This window comes from Vanessa tameamea, chromosome 8 (genome assembly GCF_037043105.1).
Source record: "Vanessa tameamea isolate UH-Manoa-2023 chromosome 8, ilVanTame1 primary haplotype, whole genome shotgun sequence".
NCBI lineage: Eukaryota > Metazoa > Arthropoda > Insecta > Lepidoptera > Nymphalidae > Vanessa > Vanessa tameamea.
In genome coordinates, this window is record NC_087316.1 from 4,724,453 (window position 1) to 4,746,449 (window position 21,997).

At 29.7% G+C, this 21,997-nt stretch overlaps 2 protein-coding genes across 2 annotated transcripts; one reads left to right on the forward strand and one right to left on the reverse strand.

Annotated features, from left to right (window-relative positions):
- Positions 1-419: 419 nt before the first annotated feature.
- Positions 420-3,959, forward strand: LOC113399807 (centrosomal protein of 290 kDa-like). The gene is made up of 6 exons (XM_064215700.1): positions 420-488; positions 571-810; positions 1,041-1,143; positions 1,513-1,619; positions 2,471-2,596; positions 3,538-3,959. Exons 1-6 carry the CDS (start codon positions 420-422, stop codon positions 3,877-3,879), a joined length of 987 nt encoding a protein of 328 aa, XP_064071770.1. The 3' UTR covers positions 3,880-3,959.
- Positions 3,960-8,539: 4,580 nt separating this feature from the next.
- LOC113400024 (uncharacterized) lies at positions 8,540-15,730 on the reverse strand. The gene is made up of 3 exons (XM_026639386.2): positions 15,044-15,730; positions 12,933-13,122; positions 8,540-9,284 (listed from the first exon to the last, which is right to left on the reverse strand). The coding sequence occupies exons 1-3, from the start codon at positions 15,411-15,413 to the stop codon at positions 9,107-9,109; spliced, it is 738 nt and encodes a 245-aa protein (XP_026495171.1). The 5' UTR covers positions 15,414-15,730; the 3' UTR covers positions 8,540-9,106.
- Positions 15,731-21,997: the final 6,267 nt, after the last annotated feature.

Below are 21,997 nucleotides of genomic sequence, written 5' to 3' on the forward strand. Positions count from 1 at the left end.
ATTTTAAAGATTAGCAAATTTCTTAAGCACCAATGACAACAAAAAAAATACAGTGGACTATGAAAATTTGTCCAATTATTTATTAAAGAATTTTCACAAAGTAAATGTCAACGTCTATTTAAAAAAAAACACTTAATATGTATTTAAATTGAGTATATTTTATAATGCAATATAACCACATCTATTAAGGGACGACATCTGGATTTACATTATTGGTTCATAGCTTAAAAATAATTTAAAAAAATTACTCACACTGTTAAATTATTTTGTTTTTATTTTGGTTGTAAGTACATTAAATAATTTTGTTAGTTGATAACGTTTTTTGGAAAAAAAAATATACTAAAACACTATTGAAGTTTGTTTGTATTGCTTTTTAACCATTTTATAAAATTTTCACAGTATTTTCTATAACGAATTAAATGGCTGATATAAATATTCTAGGCGAAGATTTGCAAAATATGATTACAGGTTTATCAAAGTGTAAAATCGTAAGCAAAGAATTAAATAAACTTATTGCGTGTTGTATAATAAATAATTAGGTAAATCAAATTAACTCTATAATTTTAAAAGGATTTTGTTAATGTAAAAGAAGAATGCAAAAGTCTTCGAGAAGTAAATGTGAAACTAGAATTAGAATTGAAGGAGACGCGCGAACTCGAGAAATCGCACCGGTATCACTTGCAAGCTTCCCGCGAAATGATGGGTAATCTACAGGAAACCGTAACACAGTTGGTTTATCTCAAACGTGATGTAAAAAAATTAAAAGACGAGATTGTTTCAAAGGAAATGACCCTGACATCAATGCAAAAGGTTATTTGAAAATGGTTGTGCAGAAATGTACCAACCCACAGAATCTCTAATGAAAATAGTTAACTGACACTATGAAAATAATTTTCTCTTTTAAATCTTAGTGACTTTAATTAGTACTTCTGTGAGTTGGTACATTCTGCCCAACATTGTCTATATCATAAAATACAAATCCTTGGAATTTTTCTGATATTAACTGTACCTTTGACTTGTGCATTGTTTTTTTTTTCAAGGATAAAGACAACCTACAACAAGAGCATGACGACATTATTATAGACTTAAGGAAAAGTCACGAAAAGCACATCGAAGAATTAGTATCGATTAACGACAAAAAACGTAATGTGTCAATTATATTTTTGCTAATAACTATTAACTTCATATATGTACTATATTCTTTTAAAACTTCTTAAATATGTATACATATATATATATATATACGTTTTTTTTTGAGGTTATAATTCAAAGGTTGGTTGGATGGTTTTTGAAAAATAGAAAAAAGCGAAGTATCTACCTCACTTTGAAAATCCAAAATAGATTTTCAATGTTACCTACCCTGACTGGTATTACAACCTAAGAGGAAAAAAATTAAAATATGGATTATAATAACAAAAATTATAAGAAGTATTTTATTTATAAAATAAATATCATTTCATTAGTATTGGTGTACATCAATGTATTAAAAGAGAAAAAAAATTCATTTATTAGTTCAACAGGTTCAATACGATTCTGATACACAAATAGCTCAATACACCTGCGTCATTGAAGAATTACGTGAGAAATTGAAAGAAGTTGAAGAAGATCATAGAGATAAGGTTTGCTAGATATGCCTTTTCCACAATCCTATAATAGTTTGGTGTAACGAACGAAAGGTTAGGGGTACCTTGAGAAAGCCAGCCAGGGCACTTACCTGGTTATGTGAGATGCTTACCCAATAAAAAAATACGATACTCGCATTCGTTACCGATCGGAGAGGCTGAAGGATCGTGGTGGTATAACGTACAGGCCCACGGCCCATATACTATTTTGCTAAGAAATTCAATTATTTTGACAAATGAGACATAACATTGTTTAAGGATATATTGATAATGTCACGCTTCTTGTAACCATGTATTGAACCCAAATAGTACCGGATTTACAAATTTCCCGAGTACATTTATTGAATCTTCGCACTAACTCAGTAGCGATAGCCTACTCCAACCATACGAGGACAAAAGCCAAATAAAACAACATTTGACACCAAATCACCACGCGGACTTGCGAAAATAATTCGTTTCGAACGTTGGCGTAGCTGTTATTGGAACTTTGGAAGTAAAATGGATGTAGTTAAGTGGAAGAGTATTGAATTATAAATAAAGATATATATTAATTATAAACTGTTAGTAGTGTTTAATATAGCTGAGTCATCAGAAAATATCATGGAATACGTAAATATAAAATTATGTTTTTTTATTTTTTTCGATCGGGTTTGTAATAGGCTATATTATAAGCTTTAGGCTATTTGTAAATTTAAAAGGTATGATTTGCATTATGCAGATGCAAATGTTTTACATAAAAAATATTTGGTACCTAAATTCGACAATCTAGATTCAAGTCTATTTAACCTCACTAGGAATAAAATATATACCTTTACAAGTAATGTTTACTTATCTTCACGCATTCAAAGATGAACTTAGTAGTATTGGATTATGAAGAGAAGTTACAGCGAAGTGTTGCTGAAGTCGCCCAGCTTCAAGAACAACTCTCGCTGCAAACTGCTCGCACTGACGCCAATATTGATGCTTATCGTAGGGTAAGTAAAAATAATCAATCAAGTCCGTACAAGCGTCACAACATTTTGTAAGGACATTTTGTAAACCATGTATAAAGTTTGTTTGTATTTTTTCATTGCTTCTTTAAGTCTCCAACAAAAAGAAGCAATGAAAAAATTACTTATAACTATCAGTTGTATTGCAATTACTTAATATTTTCGTGTTCCATTTTGAAAGGTGAGTAAGCCAGTGTAACTACAGTCTCAAGGGATATAACATTTTATTGTCCATGGTTGGTGGCGCATTGGCAATGTACCTTATGTATGGTTGAAATTTCTTACGGCGCTAATGTATACTATTATGATGTGGGAAGTGGTGACTCACCATCAGGTAGCGAATTTGTCACACTGCCAACGAAAAGAACCTAAACCGTCGTATTATTAAGATTATTCACTCTCTCTCACATTTTGGCTCTTTATTCGAATATTTTAAAATGTTATAAGAGAACGCATTTGCTGGAGTGACGTTATCTTAAACATGATTTAATTATGTTTACCTCAATGTAAATTAAAATTAAACAGAAATTAATTAATTAAGTTTTGCGGATATTATTAACACGTTTATAGTTGCCCTTGGTTTATTAACAATAATATTTATTTTGATATCTGAGTTAGCTAAATAAAATAGTTTATATTTATACATTTATTGAAAATGTAAAAAATAATATTAAAACAAATTCTACTAGAACGTCATATGCGCTATTCTTATACTGCAATGCAAGCGGACAGGTCATTGACCGGATACTCCGTTAATATGCTCGTAGACTAAAAATTAAAAATAGTTACCACGACTAAAGTGAACCTTCCAAGCCTTTAGTTAATTACTCGATAGCTGCATAATATAAAATGACACGATTGCCACTTTAGAAATTCGTTAACACTTTTAAATAAAAATACTTATTTTTAAAAACATTTTATTTTAGAAACTCGAAGAATTAGAAGAAAAACTAAAACAGAGTCAATTTAAGGAATATTTGGCTCAAAGCTATCCATCTCAAAGTCAATACGAAAACAAAGTTGAACGTCCATACTCTGTAAATGCTAATCCTTTTAATTCGTATTCTACTGACTATAACTCTATAACAGATAGTCCAAAGCCAAGTCAAAGTCGTCACCAAATTTACACGAAATCGAAGGCACCAGCATTACAAGTCATGTACAGTGATACTAAAACATCGAATTCGACTAAAAATGATAAGAAAGGACATTTCAATATAACTAAAAAGAGGAAGTTGTACAGCGAGAAAGACTTTCTAAATCAGTAGTAAAATCTTTAGATGACTCTGTCTCATGCGTGACTCTCGTATGACTTTATCTAATTGAGCGATTAATGTTACATTTTAAAATAAACTACACGTTCTGAGATGTCTGGGCAATGTTTTCATTTCCCCCGCTTTCACTTCTCCAACTTTTGCATCTTTATTTCATATTGTTGTACGAAACGTACTTGCACATCAAGAGGTTTGAGTAATATACGTTATTACTATAGTCAATACACGAAGTGTATAGTCTTAACACTAACTATAGTATTATAAACATAAATATAATTATTTGTAATATGCTTTTTTATGTGATTAGTTAACATTACATACTACCTACTACATTTATGAAATTATTTGAATATATAATTTATATATATCTTACTTTTATTAGTGCTTGAAAAAACTAAATTCAAAGTTTACCAAAGGCTTAAAAAATAGGTCAAAAAAGTATACAATATTTTTGCATAATTAATTAGAAATCCGACAGACTTGCTATAATTATAATAATAACTAAAAATAGTTTATTATGAAACATTTTGTAATAAAATTTAATTTAAAAAATAAATTAAATATTTATCGCAAGTATGTTGCGTATAATCTGCATTTAAATATAATTTACCGGTAACCTACGATTATGATGCATAAACTATATCAGTATCGAAATAGAAACTCAATATCGTCTACATAATTTCAAAAGCGAGAAGGAATACGCTTTGCATATAAACGAGTTCATTCGTCATTAGGCTGCAAAACGATACGATATGAATAGTAATATCATTATTACGTAAAAAAAAACATTACTATTTCATCATTAAACTTAAAAAAAACTGAAGTAATAATAATAAAATAATAACTATTATTTATGGTCTGTTCGATTTACTTATCTGTATTTTCTATGTCTATTACTCGTTTAAAATTCTGAAATTCGAGATCAATAATAATTTGTATGTACAAATTCATCGTTATGAAAACATATTTGTAATTATGTTCATGACTATTCATCAGTTACGTCACGATGTACGAATGTAATGTAGGTAGACTTCGTGAAACGTTTTTTATTTATAGCGTAGGTAGGTACTGACTGTCTTTGTAAATGATCGATTACCACGCAATTCGTCAAATTTTGTTTACATAATATATTGATGCAGATCGCCAAATATTACAGAGGATAGGAGGATATAAAGGTTTTATCTGAATTTTGTAATACAGAGTACCTACTCATTTGAGAGTTTTAAAGAAGTTTTTGCTAGAAAGTCAGTTTTTTGACTGTTTCTTGAAATGAGCTCTTACAGAGTACAAAAGCAATGTTGTACAGTAAAGTTTAACAGTAATTGGAACAGGTAGAACACTAATTGCATTTGGTGATTTAGTCCGAAAGCTTGTATACTAGCATGCTAGTAGTAGAAAAAATATAATATAGATGACGAGCAGATCTTATAAATGTTGTGAAATACTAGGAAGCAAATCTAATGAGGGAAAATAAGTAATTTTCATGATAATAATATTATCGACTTTCGCCGTAATATGCTTGGAAAGTCAACCACACTATATATAAATGATTATTTACCGGTCTTTGGCTGTATAACCATGAAACCGCCTGACGAGTGACAATCATGGGATAATTAATTGATTTAAATCGACTTTCTAGGTGTCTACAAACATTATTGGAATTATTTTATGATATAAACTGTTCATCTGTATAAAAACTAAAAATGAACTAATTAAAAAAATATACTTATGTATACTATGGTAAGAATACATTTCTTTATACTCATGTACCTATCTCTAATTAGTATATTTAAATTGATATAGTTCACAGCAGATTAAAGAACCATAATCCTGATTAATATTATAAATGCAGATTTTTCATACATGTTTAACTCGAATAACCTATTCCAATTGAAGAAGGAATGAATGTAAACAAATCTTAGATTTACGTATTCCATGCGATTTGATAATAGCTCAGATATATCGTGCTCCACTAACAATTATTGATTAATATAATATGTATTTAAAAAAAAATCATTCCACTGCTCGACTTATATCCACTTTATTTTTACTTCCAAGTTTTCGATAGCAGCTTCATCGACGTTCACAAGACCATTTTTCGAAATTACGTAATGTATATCATAGATTGATTAAGCTCTCGAATATCTCCTTAATTTAGTGACTATAGAGTACCTATTCAGACTGCCGATGTAGCCGTTGGTGGAAACTATACTAATCAATCACTAATAACTGAGTTCGTTTTTAACTTTTAAGCTTAAATAATGGCGTAATCTTGACTTAGAGTGATGATGGAAATTAAAATATTTTGTGTCATAAATATTCGTATGATTTTCTCATTTTACTCCATTTCATTAGTAGGTGTTACACGTTGTTAGCTTAAACATATTTTATTACGCTTTTAATTTAATTGTAATTACATTTTATACATACTCGTATATAACTTTAGTTAAAGGTTAATAACACTCCATCAATAATACAGTCTGTATATAACCTTATCATAGACATTATGTACTTAATTTAAATTTTTGGATAAACGTAACAACTGACTAAATCTTATATGTTAATAGCGTAAGCAGATTTTTGTCCCAGTGATTGTGAGACGATAGTTGCATATAAAAAATCGGTTATGGTCTCATTTTAAAGAGCTCCAGCTGTAGATGTGCAGAAAAATAAAGAGGATTCTTGATTGCAATTTATTAAATTGTTACGATTTAACAAATAATTAATTTTAGAGAGCGGAAAAACGTTACTGGCTGGTTACTGCAGTTGTATAAAAAACTTAAACAAAATATAGTATAAAGTAAATTGTTTTCGACAAACTCCAATTGTAACTGAACTAATGATATTAAAACTTTCATTAAAAAAATGTTGCATCATTTTGGCATGTCATGGGTTTCGAAATTCCTATAAATCATTTTTAATAAACGCGAAGTGTCGCGGGAGACCCAGTGGTGACTCTTTATGGTAGAATATACATATATATATATATATATATAAATGAATCTTGCGACGTTTCTTTTAAAAGCGTTCTTGAATTTAATGATTATATAATATTTTGATTTTGATCAGTTTCAATAAATTAAATATGTAAGTATTTGAAAAATGTAAGTTACTGTACTCCACTCTTGAATATTGAAATATTGTCATCACATTTAATCTTTCGTCTTGTCTGTCTCCTCGTCTATATTAATACATATTAAAATGCGAAAGTATCTGTCTTTCTGTTGCTCTTTCAAGCACACACAGTATTTCAAGTATACACATAAGACAAAACGATCATAACATAGACAATGACTACTTTTTAATTAATTAAATAGATATTCCTGATACATATTTGTTTTTTTTAATTCATCATAAGTATCATAAACACTGACGTGAGTCAAAGCGTGAAAATCGAAGTTGGCATGCTTATTAAATCTCTTAAAGAGAACCCAGCTTTCTTTACTATGTACATACCTACACGGTATGGCGTGGTTGTACAACAATATTAAATAAACAAAAGATAAATATCGCTTACACACACGAAGTGTGCACTTAACTTTTAGTAATCGAATAAATCATGATATTATAAACACATTTATAAGACAATTTGTAGGAACATAACATAATCAATGCTTACCATATTTACTCTGATTTGAGTCTAAACTATTCTTATTTATCTCTATTCTTTTCCTACCATCAAAACATGTGTTTTTGAAGAACACTATTAGAAATTTTACTTATTTTTAAAAAGAAGTAAAATTGTCTATGTCCAAATCCCAATGTCTTTGACGACTTCGGGTACTTATATATAATATTTGATAATACGCCAGAAAGCTGTGCCGGGGGACTTGGTGCTGATAATTAATCAGTATGTAGTGTAAATAGAAACAAAATCAAACTAAATAGTGTTAATTATACCAACACGCCTCAACTGAATATGTATATACATACTGTATATGTATATTTTCGCTCACGTAGGCGCGCCCCTCGTTAAATTTTCGGCGAGCATCAAAAACAATTTTTTTTTTGTGTTTTTATTGTAACATTAATCAACTCACGCTTATTAAAACATTAAGACATTTTGTAAACACGAGGATCACTTTCATGTTAAATGTTTTAGTTAATGATAAAAATAATGAATAATACTAATACTTAGATGTTAATACTTTTGGGGATTTTTGAAGTACATAGAAAAAGAAAACTAAAATTTGAATCAACAATTATACTTTATTTAATTTCTTTGGCGAGTGCATTCATTAATCGATACCATTTTTTTTTTATTAATTATTCATAATAAACGTTTAAAATTTCACAATTACGATTAGTTTATTTTAAATTTTTATATGTTTATATAATTATGTATTATCAAAATATTTAACCACCAGCGATAAATTGTGTAACAGCATAATTAATTTTAATTAAAAAACATTTTTATATAATCCACAATTGATTTTATGAAAGAAAGATATTCTTTCGTTAATTTTTAATTTTAGTTTAATTACAATTAAGTATTTTATTTTTTATATTAATATATATAAGTATAATTGAATTATTACCAATTGAGACACAAAAAATTAAGAAATAAAATATATTGCTTTTATGCCTATGTATCTTGTAAGTTGTAATCTACAGCTTACTTTTTAAATAGGTAATAATTATTTAATCGCAAGAATTTTATATTAACAATGGATCAAAACTTAATTTGATGGTACGATTGAAAATATCTTAAGCCTCAAAAATTGCTAAAAGGAAAAAAAAAACATTTTATTACAATAGAATATTGAACAAACGCTGCTAAACTAAAGCGCGACACACATGATCAAGTTAGGCTTAGTTTATAATATTTTATGTTACGATATCTTAAGATAAAATATTATAGTGTCTTAAGTTACCCCACACGGTAAGATACGAAAATATACGAATAGTTTGTTTCTTGATTTATATTTTAATGCATTCGCATCGACAATATATTTCGTATGTCGTATAATTTCCATTTAGCTCAGTATTTTACAATACTGTAAGATGAAAATATATATATGTTATCTTCGCCACGTGTGATGTTCCATCTAATTATATGGCGAGAGATATTTGAATCGTGGATCTTCATCGTATGTGTCGATCTTTAGACTTTCGTTTTATCTTATATTTAGAAAAATAAGTACATTATTAAAAGACTAAGACGTCGTATGAATAACATTAGAGACCATTCGTTTCTTTCATCATCCTTTCTATTACATATTTACTGATTCCGAATGATTCGGTCGAGAGAGTTCCAACTGCACGAATAGTCAATTTCAAGATGACCGTATCTAGAGAGGTGAAAATTGTCAGGAACCGTCTTCGGCATCGGTCGGGCCCAGTCTTCATATTCGGGAGGCAGAGATTCGTACGCATATTGCTCGTACGCTTCAGTCAACCTATGACAATAATAATATAAAATTAAAAATATATGTAACCGGCTTGGACCTAACGAGAAGTATAATTAATACCCTTACAAAAAAAAAATCTAAATCGGTTCATAAATGTAGGATTCTAAAGCAAATAACTTAATAAAATAATATTAATACAACCGATAACCTCCTTCTTTTTTGAAGTCGATTAAACTTTCAAACTTGTGTAATTCTGTGGCCTGATGCCAGAATAAAAGATCCACATACATTTTTGAGTCAAATATAAACCACATTTTGTCATTGCAAATTCATTTAAAAATTTACTAGTCCTTACCCATCAGCTTCGCTGAGCTTGAAATTAAGAAAGGGAAAGGGTCAACAGAATTCAAAAAAATATTACTTATCAACGGACGATTCCACGTCGACTCGTCATAATATCATACCGAAACGTTCAATAGTTTTCATTTGTTTGACGCAAAAAAAACGTTGTTGGGTTAATAATAACTCAGCATTTATCTCAGCAGTCATAATTTTATAATTATGGGAATTTGAATATCTCTTCTTGTACGATAACATAATATCGTTATGTCGTAATTGAACGAAAGTAATCATTTTAAATAGAATGATTTACATTTTTATAAATTCTCACTCGAAACTGTGCCATAAATGAGCACGAAAAGAATGTTCAACTTTCGTGCAAAAAAGTCGCCGAATTAAACCACGAGCTATATTAGGAACTAGGTATGCCCGCGACTTGTTTAATTCAAATGCGCACGAAGCGCATTTGAATTTAAAAAAAAAATATTGTTGTAGCCTAAGATATTCCTTATTACATCAGCTTCCTGCCAGTGAAAGCCCCGTCAAAATCGGTTCAGCCGTTCCAGAGATTAGCCGGAACCAAAAGACAGACAGACAAAAATTGAAAAAAATGTTATTTTGGTATATGTACCGTTTATACATATATATACATTTAATAAAATGCGGTCATTTTAATATTACAAACAGACAAACCAATTTCATTATATGTAGTATTATGTATAGAAGATGAAAAATTATATAATGCACATATATGTAAATTCCTATCATTAATATACTTAATTTGTTTAACAGGTAAATTTGAAATGGAATTGTTCCAGTTAGTTAAGATTATGCAATTCTAATAACACGTCCCACTTACAGTCATATTAACATTTTGGCTACACGCATAATAATGTTAGTTAATCACAGCGATATATTCATTAATTTTGCAATTGTTTAAGCTCTCATCCGTGTCAATACATGATCACGGATTAGATAATAAACGGGTGTATTCTTCGTGTTGCGACTTCGCATTTATTTGCGAACATTATGGCAGTAGAGCTTCATGCCCTGTATTACTTTCTTAAGTCTAGTTAATAAATTTATGTAATGCGTAAGATTAGCTTTTAGTTTGAATGCTATAATTAATTACCAATTTAATTGCCACCCAAATATATTTAAGGAAGATTAAAATAAAAACTAAAACATTAAAACCAATATAAATATTAATTCAATATTGTAAATTATAAATAACGTAAAAATATAACATTAAAAAAAATATTTGTTTCCAGCATCAAAACGATGTGCAAATATCTATCAAATCACTAGATTTAGTAGATTTGGATTAAATTTCAAGGGCGTTACAGGGCGTCATGATGAATAAAATCTCGTTAGCTTATCATGAACACCATTAGGTATAAACTTATGTACATATAAAATAGCTTTAAAATGCATCAATAATGATACCGGCAAAGCCGACTTTAACTATCTAGGCGTCCCGGGGTGGACAGCCTAGTCGGCGCTCTTTTATACGACCAGGGTTGGACTGGACGACCTTTTTTTTGTAGGTAATTAGCGTATTTGCCGAACGTAGAACGTTGTGTGGGGAACAGTATTGGAGTATTGAGGGTACGGGAGGCTGGAGACGCCAGATCTTGGCGTGTCTCAAATTTGGCACCTCTTGAATGTGTTTCCTCATACATCATATTTTCCGTATTTTGTTACACTAATAACCATTATTTTTTTATCGACAAGTGTTATTATTTTTATAGACATATTAACAATATTTATAATTTTGATTGCCATACTATTGTACAATGTTATGTAAATCTATTGTGCGAAATATAATTAACCTATTATCTTTAAATTGTAACTACAATATACAAGTTTATAAGATTAACTTTCATTTAGGCAATAGAAACAAATTTAACGTTCCATGAGTTATATAAAAAAAAAAATAATAATAAAATAAACGTCCTGTCATAATTTTCTTAACCGTTTTCTTGACCGATCATGTTCACACAAATTATGCAATGATCTAGAGGTCAATGCTAGGAACAAGTTTCTCTGTGTAAGCAAGAAACGAGCTATATTCTCACAAATGCAACTTTCATTTGTAGTAAGCAAAAACTGGCCCATGTTCACACGATGGATAGAGGATCGTTGTAATACAATGAAACACGAGCAGTTGCGAGCCCCTGACGATGTTTTTCTTCCTATGTACACTTTCCGTTGAACTCAACGTCACGCGGTTGTGATGGGAATGGGAACTAACGTTCAATAATCCGACGCAAGTAAGAGTTAATAAAAAGTTATGAATCAGAAACTTTTTATGCAAAACATCTGTACTTGAAATAATAGACATATTATAATATTATTTATTGTTTTATTTGTATTTATTTTATTATTAAATAAGCAATCGAATTTCTTCGTTGATTTGTGATTTGGGAATTTTTAATTAAATATCACGTTAAATTATAAAAACACTCCGTGTAGAAGCTGGCTTTAAGTTTTAAAATAATTGCATATATTGTTTGCGTGAAAATGCTTGCGTGTTTTAGAGAGATCGAGTAAGGATTAATCATAAGAATCGTTATGCGTAACGCAGGTATCTCTATAGATCTTGTTGTATCTATCTGTACCTACACAATATTTAATTGTAATAAATATAATTGGCGTTAGTATATTAATTTTAATTATCGCTTAATGTCTCTTGACTTTATCGTTTTAAGCCAAAAAGCAAGCATTTTACTTACCTATAAACCTTCGTTTTTTGCCTATACTTTATATACCTATACATTTAATTAAATTTATCTTCCTAGCGGAAAATTGTAATGAATACTTCAATAAAGCAATAATTTTAGGTCATAACTCATTATGTAATGTATTTTTTTTTAGTTTAACTTGTATGAGAATACAAAACTATCACGATAGTGTCATTAATTTATCTTATGTAATTATGAAACGAACTAATTTTAAGTTAGAAATTGAATAAGCAGTCTGCTATTATTTAAGATATTAGGATTTTCATTTAATTTATGTGTTTAAACAATGACTTTTTTAAGGAAATAATAAAATCTTCTATTAATATTAATATTTTTAGGCGTATATTGTAACATTTGTTTCTTATCAATCAGGGAATCCGTGCAACATTCAATTACATTATTTGTACCGTCTATGATTATAGTTTTAACCAAGGCAAAGTGGTAATGCAGGTATCTATTAGGTCGACCACATTCTTAATTGCATTTCTCCATTTTCATACAAAGTAAAATATCTTGTTAGATTCGCGAGAAAAGTAAACTGTTTTATAAAATGTAATACACTATCAAGGTCTATTTCAAAATATTTTGAACAACATGATGCTTTTGATATTACCGTGAATGCCATCTCTGTTTCCCATGGCCGTTATTCGCTATCAAATGGTCGGGTTGATGCTGGAGAGATATGCGTGGTCTTGGTTGCATGTATGGTTGCTGCATTGGCACAGGTGCATAAAGGCTTTCATACACCATAGGATGTGGTGCATATACTGGTTCTTCGGTGTACATTGATCTTCTTCTTTCCTCTATAAAATAAACACAATTACTTACAACAGAGGTATACAAATAGGTACAATAATACTATCGTACTGGGTACCTAGTCGTATTTTACCGACAAATGTCATATTATTTTTATGAACAATGTGCTGTGATTTGAAGACCCTTGTCAGTAATTGATGCCACTTCAATCACTGACGAGGGAAATAATGTCTTAGACTTCATGTCCAACGGTATATCAACGGTGTTAGGAGTTGTTTTATAGTTCTAGAATAGCCAGATATTTATGGACGTTTTCTGGATGGTGCAAAGATGGTTATTTATTCAAGTGGCCCTTTTTTATCGTCAACCAACATATATAACTTAATTGTTACGCACATAATACTTCGTATATATAATAAGGAATTTGAATATAATAAGGAATTCATTTTGTCCGTTAAAATAATGAGGAGATTCTCAAACCATACTGAGACTATCCATTGTTAATTGATTTGGAAAACCGTCGTGAATCCTGGCCGTTTAAGAATTTTGAATTATATTATTTATAATAATAGCACAAATATGAAATGGTAGCTTTAAATTTAATGTAAAATGACGATTCAAAAGTTTGTACTCAGAGGGGTTTTGAATTGAATTGAATTTATATATATATAACTTGAATGAAGTTTATTTTGAATTCATTTGAATATACCATTTAACTGGTGTAGTGTCCATAACCTACACAAATATAACTTACTAGAACTAAAATCCTAACTAATAATATAATTGGTAGGTAACTTAACCAAACATTAAGAAAATTTACATTACATTTTTATATCAGGGTACAGTTAAAAAAGATCAGTGTGTGAACCTGACCCCACCCTTTTTACCCCCATCTCACACGAAGAGGGAACCGCAAGCAGAACCTAGTATTTTGCTCTTTCTGGTACTTCTGGCATTTTATAATATCACCAAATAAATAGTGTGGAGTCTATTAAGAAGAATCGGAAAGAAATTCATCAATTGTTATTGTATTGTCATATCAATTGTGAATGATGATGAGGGTCGCAAATTAACAATTTATTCAACTACGTCACAGATAATTGTAGCCGACTAGACACAACCAGAACGTATTCACGATGAACATAATAATGTCTAAACGAATAATTATTATAAGTAGGTACATGCACACACGCACAAAATATTCTAATAGATTAATCTCGGTACGTTTAATAATAATTAATTATTGGTTTTAATTTAGGTACTTAAAATAATATGAACAAAAATCAAAGCACACTATTTCTAAGTATTTTCAATTATTTAAATTAAATGCAATTACTATTATGGATTTTATATGTTAAGTTTATCTTGATTTTTCTTTTCTTCGTTTATATCGACATATTATTGTATACACAAAAATAGTATTATATCGAAGTTTAGAAATAGAAACATTGTTGTTATTTGTAGTTTTCTTCCAATGTTCTATTAAAAAGTGCGTTCGACTAAAGGAACTATGCAATAATATAAATTACCCTCGACATATTTGATGCGATTAAATGTTATATAACCTAAAAAATTTAAAGAAGGCATGTTACTTTTTGTTAATTTTCTTGGACAAGACACTTGCACCAATTACTTTTACTAATAAATACTAGTTATAAATACAAATACAACTATGAATGCTGTTTTTTAAATTGAGGATGTGTAAAAATATATGGACAAGTTTCTTAAGAAAACATACTTGATGTATATAAACCTTATTACCTACATATCAATTACGACTTGTTTAATATTAAATTATATTAAAAAATAATTACATTATTTTGATAATTAACTCAATTTTAATTTATCTTTGATTAAATTCGTTATAAATTGTTAGTTAATGAGGATGTTCATATTTCCTAATGAAAGTAGATACTAGAATGTGAATTAAACTTAAGAAAGTTAAATAATTATTCTTTTAAAACATACGTCTGTAACCGTAGATTGGCATATCGTGGTAGTCAGGCATTATAGCTCTGGATGTTCTCCTGCTGTAAATCGTATAATCAGGTGTAACTACATCCTCGGGGAAAACGGCTCTTTTAGGTTTTGGTTCCTCTCCAGAATCATAAGTTTTTGTTGGGACATAGTAGAAACTTGCACTAACTGGTTCCCCAGCGAAGGAATTCATATTTTGTTCTTGACTGGAATCTGGAGAATCTCCTTGTATCATACCAAAGGCTTCGTTATCCCACGGATCAAGGTACACTCGACTGGTAGGCTGTGGACTCCTATCTTCATCCCCTTCACTGTCGAAGTCAACAGCCGCCCAGTATGGGCTACTCGCGTGTCCTGGCATTACTGGCACACAAATTAACTCTACCTTTAACGAACCACACTTGAAACTATTGCCCCCAAATTTGGATACATAACAATTACAACAATTTGCACGTTCTATCCAGACATGGTCGTGTTATTTATATGCTTCGTTTGGCAGCACTTATTCATATTCCAAGCACAGCACGCGATAATATTCGACTATGCGGTGCAATTGGCGGCAAAATTATTCAAGATACACACGCGAGTGCACGCCACGGCACTTGCTTTTAAAATAAGCAAAGGCATTGATATGTGCGCGTTGGGCTGTAATGACAGCGAATGTTTTGTGTTGGAGACGATTAATTTGTGTCGCCCGTACGTCGTTCTCGTAACAGCTTGTAACATACCTTTTTGTGTACATAATCTACTATTTTATACTAGATACACACACTTTTACGTAACATTTTAAACAATACATTTTAATGTAACTACATACGTAAATTATTAATCCAAGTTAAACAGGAATTTGTTATTTTATATTTAAATACCTAGTAGTTTTACGAGAAAATATTTAACTTCTAGAGAAGATTTTATAAACATAGTCGGTAATATAAATGTGACGGGAAATATTTTACGTCGTGTGAGGTATGATTTAAAAACTGTCCTTAAAGTAATTTACGTAATAAGTTTTTTTTATAATAAAATTTACAATCCCGAATCGGTCAAAGTTCTGGACCAACTCTTGTATATTGTATAAAGACATACAAGTAGTTATTACTGACCGGATTTGTTTGCTAATTAAATAAATATGAAAATTTTCAATAGTGACTTAAGTTATTAAGTACGTACACAATCAATTCATAAGAACAACTGTTGTTAGGTATTGTAGATACTACTTTATATAATTACTATGTTATATAAAAATAACCATTTTAATTTTCGATTTTTCAATATAGAACAAAAAAAAAATATATAATGTGACATAAACTTCTGTAGTACCTAATTAAAAATGCCAGCCTAGCTAGTCTGTTTAATAATCTGCTACTATTTATATTCATATACATACCTACATTAACTGTATATATTCAATACATAACTGACTGGGTGAGTCATTTCATGTACATTACGTATAAATAAAGCTTTCCTTAAGTTATGATAATAAGTTGCGAGTATCAGATGTAATGCTTTTTTTTATTCTCGCTGAAAAAAAATATTTACCTACACGTTACGTGTATGTGGAATACCCACTACAAAACCAGCCGTACCCTGCACTCCGTCTCTTCGGGGTATCATGGGATTGCTAACTACCGTGATTTGAGATACAAAGTACGTAATAAATTAAAAATTTATGCGTCAGCGTTTAAAAATTTAATAATTTAAATTCATATACAAATTTGTACGGATATGCAATAGAATAAAAATATAATGAAGATACTTCATTTAAATCATACCTGCAGATATTTAGTTTTATCAAATTAGTTAATATTATAATAAAATCATATGTTAAAATCGTTGTAATAATTAAATATTCAAAAGTAATAATAAAAATTCAGGGGCACCTGAAATATATACTGTTTCCGCACATTTTGGGATTTGTTAACATATTTCCGTACGGCAATGAATTTACTAAAATTGTTTGTATAGCACTAGAAAACTATATATATTTAATTCATTATATAATAATCTGTATTTAAGTCAAACATGCTGGTGATATTTTCGTACACAAGTGTGGAAACAAAGTTGCAATGTATTCCCTCACTTTCATAGTTAGGTGGAATGGCATTTTGAGAAAATGATCTGCTTAACGTATTTTCCTAATTCCTATGATATACATATGAATTTGTTGCTGCCCAACTTGGCCCAAGAATTTCTTGACAGAAAACACGATAACTTATGAATAACTGCAACCGTATTAGTTAACTAGACTAGGTATAAGTTAAAACATTTGAAGAAGAAACAATTTGTTTTCGATTAGTGAAATGAACATCAATGCCTATACATTGATGTTCATAAACGATGATCAATTTACTTTATTAGAACTTATTAATAATGCGAATTTATACGAAGATATACTGTATTAGATTTAATTTATCAATAAATATTCTACTTAAAATAAGGAGACCGGAAAATTAAGTCGTAATAATGTAGAAAAAATGCAATTAGGTAGGTACTTTTGTGAATTATGTTACATAATTGAAATTGGTAGAAAAGAAACATCTTAAGCTAAGTCAGGCATATTAAAAACAAAACCAAGAATGCACACAATAAAATGCAAATTACGTTGAATAATATTAAACGGACTCAGAGTCAGCGGTTTTGTTTCGAATTGACTTTGAAATATTATCTAATTGTATTAATCAGAGCTACCAGGTCTTAGTACTGAGAGCAGACGGACCAGCAAGCTTAGCCAATTTATTAATGCAACTTGTCTTTTTTATCAATTACCAGACAATTAAAAGTTCACTTTCCTTCAAAATTAATATGTATATGTCTCATTAGGTATATGTCACATGATTTAAAATAAATTCTAGCACAAATATTTTAAAGTAAAATGTGAAAAATACAGGTCTAATTTGCCCGGAAAAGCACCCAAAAGCCTAACTAGTAACTACTGACTTTATCCTGATGCCTGGCAAACCGCCTAGGATTATGCTTAAGAGAATTTAAAATAATTATAAAAAAACAGGTAATGCTTTCTTTAAAAATAATAATAGGCTTAATTACCTTGACAGCTGACGCAATAAGGAGTATATTTAACTACAAAAGTAAACTTTTTGTTAAAATTAAACGCACACGAAGTCGCGGGCATAGCTAGCCAAACAACAATAAATTTATAATTAAATAGAAACACATTAATGATTATAACAAATATATGATTAGTGTTTACTTCTGTCAGTCTTAACGAAGTTAATAAAAATAAAAATATTTGTTGATGGAAGTTCCTGTGCATAAAAACAAAATAAGGGGTATCTACTTATTTTGGAGAGGAGAGTCAGAGAGAAGAGAGTGGACAATTAAGTCTGATATTTTTGTCTTAAAATTTAAGGATGTCTTCTAAATCTTATGTTAATTTGGAGAAATATTGTATGCGCTTTTGGCACAAATAAAAATAATACGTGAGGAATTTAATTGAATCATCTTTTGACATATTAACGTTAGCCTATAGTCCTAAAAGAAAATTAACAACATTAAAGTCCACTGTACGTTTATTAATTTACTGCGATTTTAATAACAAAACCGAAATGATTTCACGATATGCTCTGAAAACTTTCGAGATTTCTCTTAAGTCAGCTTTTAATTATCAAACGTGTACGTTTTTATCATAGCCTAGACAAATAATTAAGGACTACTTACTTAATTAATAAAAAATAACTATACATTAACTTTAAATTATGTATTTTGTCTGTATAGATATAGGAAGGTACTTGTAGTATAAGCTCGTAAAGACTTGAGATAACATTAACAGTTAATTAGTTGAGATTGTGATTTTACTTAAACTTTTTCAACAAACAAACCAAACAAAGACCAAACCTTTTGATGCGGGCAACTTAAATTTTGCGAGCCCCTCTGATAGTGCAAAGGGACGAGTTGAAACCAACATCTACATATATGGCAAGCATATAGGTCTTGAAATTACCTTACGATCAAAAATTGTATCTATGAAAATGGAGCGTGTCGATTAATTTATAATTATTTATAAATCGCAGTCGCAATCGCGTCTTGGAATGACAAGAAAAAACAACGATATAATTATATTCTTAAATAATCTCATTATTAGATTTTGATTAATCTACTCGCCTGTCGTCGTTAAGGCATCTAACTGCCACATCAATGTTTTTTTTTTTTGATTGAGCTAAAGGAAGAATCTAATATTTTTGCGACGAGAGGCCTCTCGGATAGCAAAACTGTAGGCGGTCTAATTTAACGTAGTGTGTCGCCCACGCCATATCACTCGAATATTGGCTTCTAATAACCTCTTCTAAAATTTTATTAAAAACTACCAACTACAAACACTACATATATGGAAAAGATACTAAGTAGTGTAGCATATTAATATCCATTGTCTATCAATAGCTAAGACGTAAGTAATAATATCGATAGCTCCTCTAGACCAATAGTAGGCCAAGTATGACACTATATTTAAATAAGTATCGATAGTATTAATAAGTACAAGACAATACTGTCGATAATACTATGGATTTTTGTATTTATACAAAATTCATCGATATAACTGTTGATATTCTAAATAGTTTGCACTATCGATAATCAAACTATATATGTTTCTGCAACATATACCTACTTAAGAGCATAGTTTGTCAGCGTGGGAATTTATTTTAGAACACACACATAGGTACTTTCCAATAATACACTTGCATTGTGCAGTGTATCGTACGCACCCCCTAGACAATTAGTTGCTTGTTTTCGTTGCAACGAATAAATTAAATTTTCATTGCGCGTTCATAACGTAGGATTTATAAAAATACATTTATTTATGAGTAATGTATTAGCTATAAGGATGTCACTCGCAAACACAATTATAAATTATTTGTTAGCATAGGGTGTGGTCAGAGTGCATTAAGATGCCTCATATACATTATGATTTTTAATGATTCTACTGCTCTCCTCTAACTAAATAATTATTTTCTGTATATTTTAAGGTTGGTAGGTATAACGAATTAGGGCGTTAAGACACATTAAATAATCACTTACTTAAATTTTATGAATAAAAATAATGGAGGTAAATATTAATCAGTTTTTTTTTAATTAACTAAAGACATAAATCTTCTTGGTTAAACAAGTCAATTAAAATTATTTTATATTACACAAAAATCAGGGGGGCGGCCCGCTGACGGTATCTGGTCATGAAAGGTACTAACTAAGTATAGCATCAGTACAAAATGGAATGTATATCAACCGTTTTTGCTTAGCACTATGCACTATTTTAATTAAGCATTTAAATAATTAGGAATTAAGCAGACGAACTAAACGACATGAGTTTGGGTATGAGTTGGCGTTTGTTTTAAATTTCGTATTAAGAGAAAAAAATAAGCAGGATAGTGCAAAAATTACATTACATTCAGGTTCATTCGGGTATTCACTATGTTCATCCTTATAATTTTGTACTTTTAATTCGACATTAGGGGAAAATAGTTACCCTTCGTACACTTTTCAGATTTTATTTTTTTACGATGTGATTAATTGTCGTATTTACCTAGTTTATGTGCTTAAGTGTAACAAATATATTATAGTTTGTTACAAAAAAGTCCAAAATTCTTATGACAAAAGGTTAAAGGGTTATAGGCTTTTTTCTACAGAAAATAATTGTACGAATGTACCCCACGTATTGGTATGGTAGGGGTACGTTCGTACAGTAAATGCGGTAAATTCGTACGCCATGGGGTAGATTCATACAGGGTAATTAAAAAGCCAATTAAAATCGTTCAATTTTTATTAATTATTACAAAAATATTTATTTATCAAAGAACTAACTTAATAATATGTGACTTGACTAATAGTCGATAAATCTTGAAAAGTAAAAATTAACAATTGCATCCCACGACACTCGCGCCCCACCCTTATGCTAACTTGTCTATGTGTGCGTAGACGATTCGCGAAATTATAAAACTCGGCTCGAAATAAAAACTGACGTGCTCCCACCTTGAGATCTGGGGAGGGACTGAAAATTTATTGACAGCGATGTCGAATAATAAGTCAAAACCGTCAAATGATTTTCTCCATACTAAAAAGTATGGACGACGAATGCCAAAAAGTAAGCAATATTTAAATAAAAATTACTATAATATTATGTGATATAATAGAAATTTAACACGGTGAACTTATTATTTACACTTTTGTGTCCCCATTTAACCAAAAATACATGTATAAACTAGCAGCTAAATAGCTTAAAAAACGCTAATAGAAAAGGTCGATTTCAGCGTTTGGAGTGATGTTGACGATGAATTTACTGAGTTATTTATACAAATTTTATAAATATCATGCGGTGAAACTTGAGATATATCTATTAAGATACTGAATGTTTTTTTTCATCCATAATCAATGCTCCAGTTTTAAGATATTTCGAAAACAGTAAGCGCTATTTAGGCGTTCCGCAAGGACTGTCCTCTTAACGATGAACTATAAAGTGCCGACACTCGACAATTCCTGAGCTTGTGTGACGTCACTTTGCTACTTGGTGATACGCTATAGTATGTAGTTTATTATGTTAATGTTTGTGATCTTACTTCAATAAATATAGGTAGATACGTTAACATTGAATTGAAATTAATAAATAATGTTGTTTTTTAATAAAACAAATAATATTATCATGTGAAATTGACTTTTTTGATTTTTACATTATAATAGATTTTTGACTTGAGATACATACATTAATTGAAAATATTAGTTAACATTTTTTTTACGTTGTGCGGTATATTATCTAATAAAAATATTAAAATCAAAATCATTTCAGTTTGATAAAAGCGTAATAAAAATATATTATATATTTTATTCTATAATAATTATTATTAATATTTTATTTGTTTTTATTATAAAATATATAACAGATATTTATATAAGGCAACCACAAAAAATAATATGTTTAAAATTATTTTTAATGGCAATAAT